Below are 14,074 nucleotides of genomic sequence, written 5' to 3' on the forward strand. Positions count from 1 at the left end.
TAGGAGTTTGGGCTTCACATGGACTCTAGTTATGTTAGGGATATATAAATAGAGTGCTTGCCTAGGTTTTGCACTTAATTAACCTAAGCTGTAAATTGAATTGTGAATCAAGCAACCAAAACTCCCTAACCCTAATCTCTCTCTGTCTCACGCACTCTTTCCTCCTCCCTCCAATCTATACGGTCGCCGGCCTTCTTGGTGGTGTGTGGTGTTCGTGGTGGTTGTTGATGGTTGATTTGTTCCTCTCTTCTCGTAGAAGGTTGATTGAGGTCGGCATTCAATCACGACTAACTAGCATTATATTAGTGGAGGTTTAATTTGTGCCCGTGAACCAGATAGAGGAATCACGCTTGGAGTTCTTTATCTCCCATTGTTCTTGCTCGATCGCACGTGGAATCACGTTTCAAAGGTACAATTATATGTTCTTTATGTGTTATTCATTGATCTTGGTGTTTAGATGCTTATGAATATGATTCTTGCAATTCTGCTTAAAGTATCTAAAGTCCTACACACCCAACGACTCCTTATATCACATAAGAAAACCTTAAAGAAACCCTAAATTATTCCCCAAGGAATATCATTAGTAGCCGTCATAAGCATACCAAAAATTAGGAAACAAAACACGCTTGCCTGGTCTAGATGAAGCATGGGCATGCTGATTTTAGGCACGGACGTGCTGCTAGGCGTGCATCAATTCCTGTTTAGACAATATCTAGTAAAATGACCTTAACTTTCTCATTTCTCATCGGAGTTGGGCATATAACCTGTCGTTGGAAAGCTCTTGAAACAAGCTATAACCTCCAACTTGAATCACCTCAAGATCAATTCTGGATTGAGAGATATGTGCGTTTGATGTTGACCCTTGCCATTGTACTAGATTTCAAACCATGTCTAACATTTTGTATAATTTAGATTTGTAATTATGAAAATAGAGAACATAGGGTAGATAAACGAAAAAAATCAAAAAAGAAACCGTCGATGGAGCCCACAATGACGACTTATAAGAGGATTTGGGCAATTTGGTGGAAGGATTTAATGTTCTTGAAAATAGTTGGTGGTAAAATTCAAAAAAAAAAAAAAAAAAAATAATTGTTGGTAGTTATTATTAAAATGAGAAGAATAGTAAGTGGTTATTTTCAAAAATTCTTAATCTCTATGCCTATTACTTAATAGGCTAAAGCTAACGAACTCTGGGGCCTGGGCCATTGGATAAGATGACTAAAAGTAAAAATATTTAATTAAAATGAACATTTAAAATACCGATCAACGCGGGATTTTGGCATGCATTCCTAAAATAATATACTACCTCCGTTACATATTATTTGCAACAATTAGACGTTTTTCCTCTCTACTTTATGTCAAATCGTTGTAAACGTCTAATCGTTGCAAATAATGTGTAACGGAGGTAGTACTTCAGGATGTATTTTAAATGCTTATACAGGCCGTTCATTAGCAATATCCTACTTACTCCTTCTGTGTTTTAATAAATGTCACACTTACCAAATGCTGTCCTATTTTAATAAGTGTTACTCTTATTGTTTTTGGCAAAAAGCTACATTTAAATATGCTATATCTCTTCTCTCATGGTTCCCACACAAATTTACTATTACTTTTCATTACTCCCTCGGTCCCTAAATTACATTCCTCCTTTCTATTTTTAGTATTCCAAAGTTCCATTCCTCCTTTCTATTTTTGGTAAGTATTTTTTAGTAAAGCAACTCTCTTTTTCTGTTTTATATTTGATGCTTTCTCACTCATCCTTACCTAATCTCACTCATAATCCTTGTGCCAAATTACAATGAATATGATTGGTTAAAATTTTTAATTAGGAGCATGTGATTGGTCCTTTTTTTTTTGCAAAGGATTGATGACTTGTCATGAGTAATAACTAATCTATCTTTGTACTTCCCATTGCATTATCTAATTATTGTTATTTGTCTTATTCTTCCCTCCTTAATTCCCGTGTAAATTTCCAAAGAGGAATGTAATTTTGGGACGGAGGGAGTACAATATTTATTCTCTCACATTTATTAGTTTTCATTAAACTATTAAGGCCATGTTCTTTTGAGCTTTTGGGCAGAGCAGAGCAGATTTCAGCAGAGCAGAGCAAAGCAGAGCAGAGCAGAGCAGAGCAGATTGAAGCAGAGCAGAGCTGAGCAAAGCAGAGCCGAGCAGAGCAGAGCAGATTTCATTATTATTAATATTATTATTATTACTAATATTATTATTATTACTAATATTATTATTACTATTATTATTATTATTACAATTATTATTATTATTATTATTACTGTTATTATTATTATTATTATTACTATTATTACTATTATTATTATTATTATTATTATTATTATTATTACTACGATTATTATTATTATTATTATTACTACTACTAATACTACTACTACTACTACTATTATTATAATCATTAAATTTTATTATTAAATATTAATTATTATTAATAATATTTATATTATTAAATATTAATTATATTATTATTATTAATATTATTATTATTAAATATTAATTATATTATTATTAATATTATTATTATTAAATATTAATTATATTATTATTAATATTATTATTATTAAATATTAATTATTATTATTATTATTATTATTATTATTACTACGATTATTATTATTATTATTACTACTACTACTACTACTATTATTATAATCATTAAATTTTATTATTAAATATTAATTATTATTAATAATATTTATATTATTAAATATTAATTATATTATTATTATTAATATTATTATTATTAAATATTAATTATATTATTATTAATATTATTATTATTAAATATTAATTATTATTATTATTAAATATTAATATTTAATAATATTTTTATTATTAAATATTATATATTATTATTATTATTAAATATTAATTATATATTATTATTATTATTAAATATTAATTATTATTATTTAATATTATTTATATATTATTATTATTAAATATTAATTATATATTATTATTATTAAATATTTATTATTATTATTAAATTTTATATATTATTATTATTAAATATTAATTATTATTATTAAATATTATTATTAAATATTTATTATTATTATTAAATATTATTTGTTTATTATTATTATTAAATATTAATTATTATTATCATTAAGTATTAATTATTTATTATTATTATTAAATATACATTATTATTATAATAATTCAATATTAAGTATTAATTTTAAGCAGAGCAGGGCAGAGCAGAGCAGATTGAAGCATAGCAGAGCAGATTTCAGCAGAGCAGAGCAGCTCTAAAGAACGGGGCCTAATTCCACTATTATTCTTTTACAATTTTTTAGTACTTTAACTAACTCATTTCCTTCTTATTTTTGTAAGATCAATTATATTGCGTAAAACTATATACTGATTAAAATAAAACACATACGGGGTTTAAAAATATAAAGGGAGTAAAACACTCATGGTTGAGGTTGCCATCACAACGAACTTTCATTGGAAACTTACAAAACTGACTTTGGGATCGTAGAATAAGAAGAAACTTTAAAATCCATGTGATTGAACAAATTGAGGTAATAAACATGCTTTGGGATTGCAAAGAAACATTTTATAGTTGTAAATTAATTCCATTCCTTATCCTTAACAAATTAATCTAACAATGGACCGTGAAAAAAAATAAAAATAATTGAGATACACGAAGTATTAAAGTTTACATAAGCATGTGGCCCCATACTATTAAATAGAAGTGGTCTCCACTTCTGTACAAGATCTCAAGAAAAAAAAGCCTTCAACACCCAAATATAGCACACTTCCAAATTGGCCAACCATACTTTCATCTCACCTTTATTTTGTGATTAGAAGTATTTTACACGAATCTTAAAAATAATGTTGCAGACCTTATGCACATGGGTGTTTTCTGACCTTATTCAAGATCATTTATCATTTTGGACAGTATTTATATTTACTATGGTACACTCATTTCTGGATTTGTAAGTGTTACAGGAATACACTAGATCTAGTAAAGTATTTTTTACCCTTACATAAAGGTAGATTGCCATTTTCCAATCTGAATTTGTAATAAATTAAGTTCGAAAAATACTTTCTACGTGTTTTTTTTAAGTGTTACAGTTTGACCGACACATAGTTTTAGGCAATTTAATTGACTTGAATAAAATAAGAGGTAAGTGGGGGTATTTAGAGTATTAAAAATTGTAAATTAAAAGAAAGATAGTGGGGTTGATATTTTATTGAAAAGTAATGAATGTGAGAGGAAAAATATAATAAAAAGTAGTAGTGGGTTTGGGTCGGGTCCATGAGAGGAGAGAGATATAATTTTTTAATATAATTTTTTGCGAAAAGAGAAGTGTAACACTTATTAAAACACGGCCGAATTTGGTAAGTGTAACACTTATTAAAACACGGAGGGATTATGTATATAACTTGGTTTTGGTTTGAAATGAAACCAAAATCAATTTCATTAGTAAAAGACAATTCACATTACATGAAATTCTTTTCTATCAGAGATTGAGAAGATTGTCAAATACGGGTCTGGGCCACAGCACCCGTCACGGGAGAGTGTAAGTCCACCACTTTACAACACCAAGGAGGTTCCACCTCAAAACCATATGTTTATGAGGGAAGTACCCCCTTAGTACTATATAGTGGTGGTAACTCTTGAGTTCTTTCAATATAATGTGGGATTCCATTACCATTACAATCCCCCTTTAGTGTTTTTAGTGTGGGACAAGAGAATGCTCACATGTGTTCATAGGCTCAACACTCCCCCTCACATGTGAGTTGCCTATAATTTTTGCCCCAATATATCTTAGCCATTAAGGCCCCAATAATGAGATCGTGGGCCTGACTTTGATACCATGTCAAATACGCGTCTGGGCTGCACGCGTCACGGGAGAGTGCAAGTCTACCACTTTACAAAACCAAGGAGGTTCCACCTCAAAACCATATGGCTATGAGGGGAGTAGCCCTTTAGTATTATATAGTGGTGGTAACTCTTGAGTTCTTTCATTGTGAGAATTTTCCATTACCATTACACTCCCCCTTTAGTGTTTTTAGTATGGGACAAGAGAATGCCCATATGTGGATTGTTCATGAGCTCAACAAAGATAGTAATCTATTCGAACTTAAGATACATTTAAAATAAAGTAACGGATACAACAATTACTTTGACTAAATTTTTTAAAATAACTACTCCCTCCGTCCCTTTTTTACATTCATGTTGTAAAATCACACGGGAATTAAGGAACTAAGAATAAAACAAAGTAACAATAAAACAAAACACAATGGGAAGTACAAAACATTAAATGATAATTTTGAGTAAAACAAAGATAGATTAATATTTAATGATGCCATGTCATCAATTCTTTGTAAAATAAACAAAAGGACTCATAACATACTCATATTGGAAAATTAAGAACCAATCATATTCATCTAAATTTAAGCTTAAGGATTCTAAAGGAGGAGTGAGAAAATGAGAGTGAGAATAGGAAAGTAAGAGTAAGAAAATAAGAATGAGCATTAATTACGAAATAGAAAATGAAGGATAATTTGGGATATTTGAAAAAAAAATACTTACTAAAAAGGAAAGAAAGAATGTACTTTTAAAATACTCAAAAAGAAAACCAGAAATGTAAAAAAAGGACGGAGGGAGTAATGTTTTGAATTGAATATACACATCAAAACAAATTGACATAAACTCGAATAAAATAAATTTAGATAAAACATAAAATCATGTACCCAAAATCTTAATTACATAAAATTTTTATTAATACTTTGATTGACATTATTCTGAAAAGGAAAACTTTTGTATACACCCGGTTTTCAGTAATTTACTGTACATCGGGTACACTTTTGTCAGATTTAGTGTCACTTTTGTCAGATTTAGTGTCACTTTTGTCAAATTTATCAATGAAGCATAAATAACTCATATATATTAGGGTAACTTTTATGCGTTTTAGTGTAACTTTTGCGTATTTTATTGTCACTTTAAAACGGATGTTCAGTAATTTACTGAACATTCTTTTTATTTAAAAGTTTGTGTTCTGAAAATGGTTTTGTTTTATTATGTCATGCTCTTTTGACAATGATAAACCTTGCCTTGGAAAAATGAAAATCACTTCTCCAACCAATACAAAATCTGAAATAAATCAACCAATTTGAAACCAATCCAAAAAAAAATGTACTCGTACTTTGTAACTAGTAAATTCTACTCCATAAATTCAACCCCCCCTAGCAAAATGGACAGGTAGGGTAAAGATAGATAGATAATTAATTAAAAAGATTCAACCCATAATTATATCAAGTCTAATCCAATTAATATGCTTAACTAATGTGGAGCTTCCTCTCTACTTCCTTGGTTCCTTCACTCAGTCACCAACCACTTTATGCTCAAAAACTTGCCCATTTAAAAACCCAAAAAAAACAAAAACAAAAAAACTTAAATTCTTCATCACTCTGTTGAAGTTATTGACAGTTGTGCTAATACTCAAAAAAAAGATATTGTATTAATTATATTAGAATCTTGCTAACGAATACTCTAAGAGCGTTAGATAAACATATAAATAATTTAAAAGCGGTATTAATTTAGGAATGTATGTCAAAATCACACATTAATCGGTGTTATTAATGTTCATTTTTAATTCACTATTTCTACTTTTAGTTATTTATTTAACGTCCGCGAGGCGTTTATTAACCATTATAATAATATATTTATTTTATAGGTAAAGAGAAGACGTCCAAATAGATCATAAATTCTTACGGGTCAACCCGATTTGGATTAATAATAATGACGGATGTAGGGATATGCACAGATATTGACAAGTAGATGAGAGAATACAAAGAAGTACGTATAAAGCCCAATTATGCAACATAAGAGACAATATCAATAGTTATTAAATATGAACTAACCAACTAACGACAGCTGAGACACAAGGAGGGAAGAGCTGCTGTTATTTTGTTATTATTATTAGTTCCAATGTATTTGGTCTAATCATTTTTATATTTTGTATAGTAGGATTTGTATTCATTGTTGAAGCTAAAGATGGGGAAAACAGGGAAATGGTTCAAGAGTTTTCTTGTTGGAAAGAAAGACAAAGGTAATGGGAAAGATCAAAAGTGTATTGGAAATAATAATAGTAATAGTAATAGTAATAGTAATAATCAGGAGTCCGTTTCGACGGATCATAGGAATACTACGACACCGGTGGTGGCGGTGGTGGTGCCGAGGCCAACTACTCCGAAAGAAAAGAAGAGATGGAGTTTCAGAAGATCATCTGCTAGTAATAATAGTAATACTAATGCTAATAATAATGTCAAGGATCAAAATTCTGCTGATGCTGCCAATGTTCAGAAATCTGAAGTCCTGCAGATGGGATCAAATTTGGCGGGTGCAGCAGAGGATAAGAAACTAGAGGAGGTGGAAGCCGAGACCGGTGTTGTAGACGATGTAACAGTTGAAGATATAGAAGGGGAAGTTGTAGTGATTCCTATGGAGGATTGCGGCGAAGATGGCAGAGATAGCGTTGCTGAGGAGGCTGCTGCTGTCAAGATTCAGTCGGTGTTTCGCTCGTATCTGGTATGTTTTAAGAGAAATCTCACATCTGTATATTTTCCGATATCTCATATCTCTAACATATGTATATTGAGTTTCACAGTTTTAATTGGATTGCAATAACAAATCAAAATGTACGAGTATTTGTTTTTGTAAAGGAAGAATAGATGGTCAAAGATTTGCAAAATTGACTACAGAATAAAAAAAAGAAAAACATATTTGACAATGACAGTGGCAGTTATGCAGGGGATACTTATATTATGTGAAGGATCAAATATATGTAAATTTTCTCTAAATTGTGATTGATGTTATATAATCGTATCGAAATTTGGGATACAGGCAAGGAAGGCACTGAAGGCATTAAGGGGATTGGTGAAGTTGCAAGCATTGGTAAGGGGTCATTTGGTAAGAAAACAGGCAACTGCAACATTAAGATGTATGCAAGCGCTTATTACGGCTCAAGCACGAGCTCGAGCTCAAAGGATCCGATCAGGGGAAGACGGGGTAGTCATAAATCATAGACAATCTACTCACCGACGAAACGGCCAAGAGAAGATCAAGCACACGAATAATGTTAGTATGCTTTTATTTCACTTCTCTAGTTCATAATATGCAGAAGCAGCATTTAGAATCGGATTATGCTTATAACAGATCATACAGAACCAATCGAATTGATTAATTTCGGGTTTTTTTCAAGTAATATTGCGCTAGCTACTCTATTTCAATTGATTGTGCTAGATCCATCTAACAACTTCTTTTACATGATATTGGTGTTCTGCCTAATTGATTCTGTATAATTGATCAAATCGTGTTCCCCTTTGTCTTGATTCTGGAATTAGTTGTCACCACTTATTTTAATGGAATATTATTAAGTCCAGTCATAACGAAGTACTTATTATTGGGAAAGTTGACAGCTATTTTCGGATATCTTAAAATAGTATTTTAAACAGTAAAAGTATTGATTAACTAGTCTCGCACATGGATTAGTAACTGGCCAAAAAGCCTCTCAAATCTGTATTTAGTGACCTAATCTCTTATTGCTAACAAGTAGAATAAAGAATGATAAATTGTTTCTGAAAAATTTTGTATGAGCTAACTCTAGTTATAGAAAACACATATTTGATCACCTAGAAAACCAATTGAACAAAGCAGTAAATGTATCACATAATGTCTGTCAGATTTTTTTTTAATGATCAAGATTTTGGACTTTATAAATAATGCAGGACATGGAGGAGAACATCAAGATAGTGGAGATGGATCGTGGCGACTTTATATCGAATGTTAACAGCAGGGACAGCTACTCGATTTCAAGCAACCAACAGATCATTGATGATCGAATGGACAATAGAATGACTACGTATTATTCTCCCCAGCAGGTATATCTAAAGCAGCAGGACTATCAGCAATACTCCCCTGCTCCTTCAGCAATCACAGAACTGAGTCCAAGAACTTGCAGTGGCCACTTTGACGATTATTCTTTTGCCACTGCACAAAGCAGCCCACAGTGCTACTCTGCCATGTCGCGGCCAGACCCATCAAGGACTCCGTTTTCATTCCCTCAGCCAGATTTTACAGAGACAATGTCTTATGATTTCCCTCTCTACCCAAACTACATGGCAAATACTCAATCTTCTAAAGCTAAAGTGAGGTCTCAAAGTGCACCAAAACAAAGGCCGGAGTTGGAGAGGCAGCCAAGTCGTGGGAGAAGGCCTTCAGTTGAAGGGCGGAATATACCAAGGGGTGCAAAGATGCAACGGTCATCCTCACATGTAGGGTCTAATCCACAGAAGTACAATTATCCATGGTCTGTCAAGTTGGATAAGTCGAGTGTTTCACTTAGAGATAGCGAGTGTGGATCCACTTGCTCGATGGCTACCAATGCTTACTACTGCAGATCAGTTGTATCTTATGATGTAAGTAACAAAGCTTAAAATCTGAAATTTGTTAAGGTATAGTTAGAATAACTTTAAGTAGAGTATTTGTGAACTTATATAAGATTTGTACTTAATCTTTTCGCTTTGTGAATGCAGCCAAGATGCTAAAGAGTTTCTATTTTCATGCTAACTCAACTCGAATGTCTGACAATGGTTTAGTCACAGGAGTATAGAGCATTCAGAAGAACAATTCTGCTCAAGATTACTTGAAATTGTTTGGATTTAATTGGTGATTTTGTAATAATTGATTAATTGTAAAAGAGTGGTATGTATCGAAATTTCTTATTTCTAGATTTCAGATTGTTGAAGTTATTTGTATTTAATGTGTTCTTGGACTAATTAGTGAAAAAAACAGACAATTGTGTGCAGAGAGTAACCATTATGTATAGCTTCTATATGGTCCATTTGGATGCTTTGAGTTGTGAGATTTGTGACCAAGAACATTGCCACAATGCAATTGGCCAATATAAGATTTTTGTTTTTAATTTTAAAATAAAATGTGTATAATGTCTTTATAAAGAGTAGAACCAGGTTTATCATCTTTGTAAACATTTGATATTTATATCTAGGGGTAAACCAGTAATTTTCGGTACAAAGTGGAGGCTATTTTTGTCATTCTCCCTTCTCTTTCCTTCAATCCTGACATCAGCATTCATTTTCTACATCTTCTCCACTTTCATCTTCTTCCAACATCACCAACCCCGTTCCTGATATATAATGGGCCCTAGGCATAATGTTAGAAATGGGCCCCGGACATAACTAATCTTTTTCATTGAGTATATTTAAACAAAAAAAATCAACAAAAAAAAATAAAACTTGTTTTACGAAGTATTCAAATTATACAGTACTTCATAATACACTAAATTATCCACGTTTTATCGAAAGGAAAAAAAAAAAGAAAAGCAATTTGTTCAAGCATTTAGTGGCACAACATCATTATAATTAACTCAAGGCTGATTTTTCTAGCATATCCTTCTCAAGTTTCAATTGACAATGATGCCAAACCATTCAGTATCTCATTCCAGCATACATTATTCATTTATTCAAACGTATAAAATTATACTAATTTTTTTTTAGAACAATAAAATTATACTAATTAGTTATGGTTATACTAGCTAGCTATCACTAGAGTTAGTTTATGATAATATAACCATACTGATAATTATATTATATACTATAATTAGAGTAAATCAAATCCATCCTTTAATCATGGCACAATATTTACAAATAAATTTACTTTGTTACCTCTATGCAATCGACCAAGGAGGGTCGAACTTCGGAGGATGAACATAATTGCCAGAATAAAGTATAAAGAATATAAGCAAACCGCAATTACGAAATTGATCGAAACAATCAATAATATAAATATAATGCAAGTTGAATAATTGGTGATAGATTTTTTTTTTTTTTTTTTTTTTTTTATCTTGTTAATTGTCTTAACCATTGCCATAACCTAGAGAACTTGAATTTGGGTAATTGAAGAAAAAAAATGTGAAGCAATATTACGTATGAGTATAATACCAGTTAATAAGATTGTAAATTGGGAAGCTAAGCTATTATTCAAATAAGGAGATGAAGAGGTGAATTGTGATTTTCACCAAATTAATTGACAGCTATTTAATTAATGCAAAAAATTAATTATATCTAATTAAGAAATCAGTTTCCCATCTTTCAAAAAAAAAAAAAAAAAAAAAAAAGAAAGAAATCAGTTTCCCGTAGATTATTCTTTACATATGACTTTTTTAGATTTTACTTACACTAATGGAGCAAATTAGAAGCCCACTTAAACTTTTTTTTTTTTTAAATTTTTTTTTTGGGCCCCTTAAGTCGTGGGCCCTAGGTGGTGGCACTCCCCGCCTACCCTCAGGACCGGCCCTGAACATCACCACTTCCAACACCAATGCCAACACTTTTTTTCTTCCTCTCCATCGACACGAACCACCATGATTAAAAAAAAGCAGAGAAAATAAAGGATTAAAGGACATGGTTAACATCAAAGGCTATGTACATTTTCCTTTCCCCATGCACTAAAGTTAACTTTAACACTATCATTGAGTTGACCTTAACAAAGCCAGACAAAAGTACAAATTTTTTTTTTTTTTAAAATATATAATTTCAAGGTAAAATATTTACATGCTTGTCACTTGATTAAAAAAAAAAAAATTGTTTATCAAGGTGATAAACTAATATTAGCTTGTTTTTTCTCTTCTTTACAACATTAGATAAATTTGTGTTACTGCTTTCTGTTGGGCTCGGGTCACCCACCTGGCCTTGACGGGTCACACGCACACTCCACTCCACATTAGTATGATATTGTCCACTTTAAGCCCAACCCGCCAGGATTTGTTTTTGGGCTCCCTCCCAAAAGGCCACATACTAATGGAGTGTGCACTCACTTATAAGGAGCTCTTCACCTCCTTACTCCTTCCATGTGGGACTTGGGATGAATGTTCCCTTAGACCAAGGACCACATAACTCATGGCCTCCCCTCTAGCAAAACTATCTTGCACTGTTGCTATCACCACGGGACACGCCGCCTGAACCACAATATCAAGAGGACTTTCAGTGCAAGGCACCACAATCTCGGGGTCACACATTTCAAGGAATCATCCAACACATAATGCCCGTATTATCCTAGCCGAACAATCAGATACCACTTGTTGGGCTCGGGTCAACCACCTTAACGGGTTACATGCACACTCCTCTCCAAATTAGTATGCAGGGGCGGACCTATATTGGTGCCTCCTGAGTCACGTGACTCAGCAGTGAGGAAAAAAAAATTACGTTTAATTTTTTTTTTCTTTTAGAAAAAAAAAGAAAGAAAAAAAGGAAAATGCGTGAGGAACTGAGTCTCACCTCTCTCCTCCTTTTCTCTTTTCTCTCTCCTCTTTTTTTGGCTCTCTTCTCTCCTCCTTTTCTGAATCTCTCTCCTCACTCCTACTTTTTTTCTTTTTTCTCTCCTCTTTTTCTGACTTTCCTCTCTCCTCCTTTTTTGATTCTCTCTCCTCTATTTTTCTTTTTCTGATTCTCTCTCCTCCCTTATATCTCTTCTCCTTCTCTCTCTTCTCTTTTTCTCTCTTCTTTTCTACTCCATGATTTTCATATTATTTTTTTTTAGGTGAAGAGGATTTTCATATTATTGAGTGGTTGTTAAGTGGTTAATTGTATTGGTTCTTTATTTAATTATTATGTTTGGTTATTAATTTTATTGGTTTTTTTTATTAATTATTATGTTTAATTATAGTGGAAATTACAATTGGTTGTCGAAATTTTTTGTTGAGTTTTGTTGTTTTGAAACTCAATATAGTGGGATTTTTTTTTGTTGTTGTTTAGATGTGTCTTTATCTTTTTTATTTATTTATTTATTTTTGACGAGATCTATCTGGGATTTTCTTAATTGGTCTTTTTTGGGTCATTCTTGATTGATGGAAAAAAATTAAGGTTTGTATTGAATTTTGGTTTTTACTTAAATTGGTAGGAGATTTGGCATGCTATATTGTTGAAATTAATTGAGATTTTTGATTGAATTGTGGGAACCATTAGGGAGATAGACTAGGGTTTATAATTTTCCCCAATTAGTGTTCATTTTAAAAGTGATGGCATTAGGGCCTGGGCCTCCCCCGTCACCCATGGGCGGGCCTATCATGCATTAGGCGAATCGGAAAACATTGTTGGGAATGAATCACTTTATTATGTTAGCTAGGGAAACTCTTAGACGGTGAAGTAGGCATCGGTGGCGTTAAATCAATAATTCAGGGTGACTCACAGGTTCGGAAATCCTGGATTCTCTACTATTAGTATGATACTGTCCGCTTTTGGCCTAGCCTGCACGGATTTATTTTTGGGCACCTTCCCAAAAGGCATCATACTGATAGAGTGTACGTTCACTTATAAGGAGCTTTTCACCTCCTTACTCCTTTCATGTGGGGCTCGGGATGAACAACCCCAACATACCTCCCCTCAGACCAAGGACCACATAACTCATAGCCTCCCCTCCAACGAAACTATCTTACACCGCAGCTATAGGCTCATTCTTAAGATTTTAGTGGCCTATGGGAAAAATGACAAATTAAAATAATTAGTAAAGTAAAAATTACAAATAACAAGAATAAAAAAAAATATTCGAGATGGTGCATTAAAATTTTAACGACTATCGAATAAAATCATAAGGCTCATAATAGATAAATAAATAATAAAAAAAAAAAAAAACTGTATACCATGTACAAAGTATAATATTTGAGTATTTGCATCAAAAAGTAGTAGAGTATACCATAATATGAATTTTAAAAAAAATTAAAGAAAACATAACCATTTAGGAATTAATGCAAAGAAAATACTTTGATGAAATTACTTAGGGCATGTTCTCTTCCGTTGAAGTTCAGTTCAGTTCAGTTCAGCTCTTATGTCTAATGATATTGCTAATGATATAAAGCCAAATTTCATTCTTTTAAGCTCTTATTACAACGACGACAACAACAACAAATAATAATAATAATAATAATAATAATAATAATAATAATAATTATTATTATTATTATTATTATTATTATTATTATTATTATTATTATTATCAATAAATAATGAT

General features: G+C 31.7%; 1 protein-coding gene across 1 annotated transcript; it reads left to right on the top strand.

Annotated features, from left to right (window-relative positions):
• Positions 1-6,858: 6,858 nt before the first annotated feature.
• On the top strand, positions 6,859-9,807 carry LOC145608866 (protein IQ-DOMAIN 19-like). The gene is made up of 4 exons (XM_081664459.1): positions 6,859-7,579; positions 7,895-8,128; positions 8,779-9,468; positions 9,586-9,807. Exons 1-4 carry the CDS (start codon positions 7,046-7,048, stop codon positions 9,595-9,597), a joined length of 1,470 nt encoding a protein of 489 aa, XP_081520585.1. The 5' UTR covers positions 6,859-7,045; the 3' UTR covers positions 9,598-9,807.
• The last annotated feature ends 4,267 nt before the right edge of the window (positions 9,808-14,074 follow it).

The sequence above is a fragment of the Chenopodium album genome, chromosome 23, assembly GCF_948465745.1.
Source record: "Chenopodium album chromosome 23, dcCheAlbu1.1, whole genome shotgun sequence".
Lineage (NCBI taxonomy): Eukaryota > Viridiplantae > Streptophyta > Magnoliopsida > Caryophyllales > Amaranthaceae > Chenopodium > Chenopodium album.

What these genes read in the sequence shown, in the direction of transcription:
- LOC145608866 (XM_081664459.1), top strand. Translation starts at nt 7,046, where the DNA reads ATGGGGAAAACAGGGAAATGGTTCAAGAGTTTTCTTGTTGGAAAGAAA. An exon ending in CGGTGTTTCGCTCGTATCTG is followed by an intron (nt 7,580 to 7,894) that starts GTATGTTTTAAG and finishes TTTGGGATACAG; the next exon opens with GCAAGGAAGGCACTGAAGGC. An exon ending in AGATCAAGCACACGAATAAT is followed by an intron (nt 8,129 to 8,778) that starts GTTAGTATGCTT and finishes TAAATAATGCAG; the next exon opens with GACATGGAGGAGAACATCAA.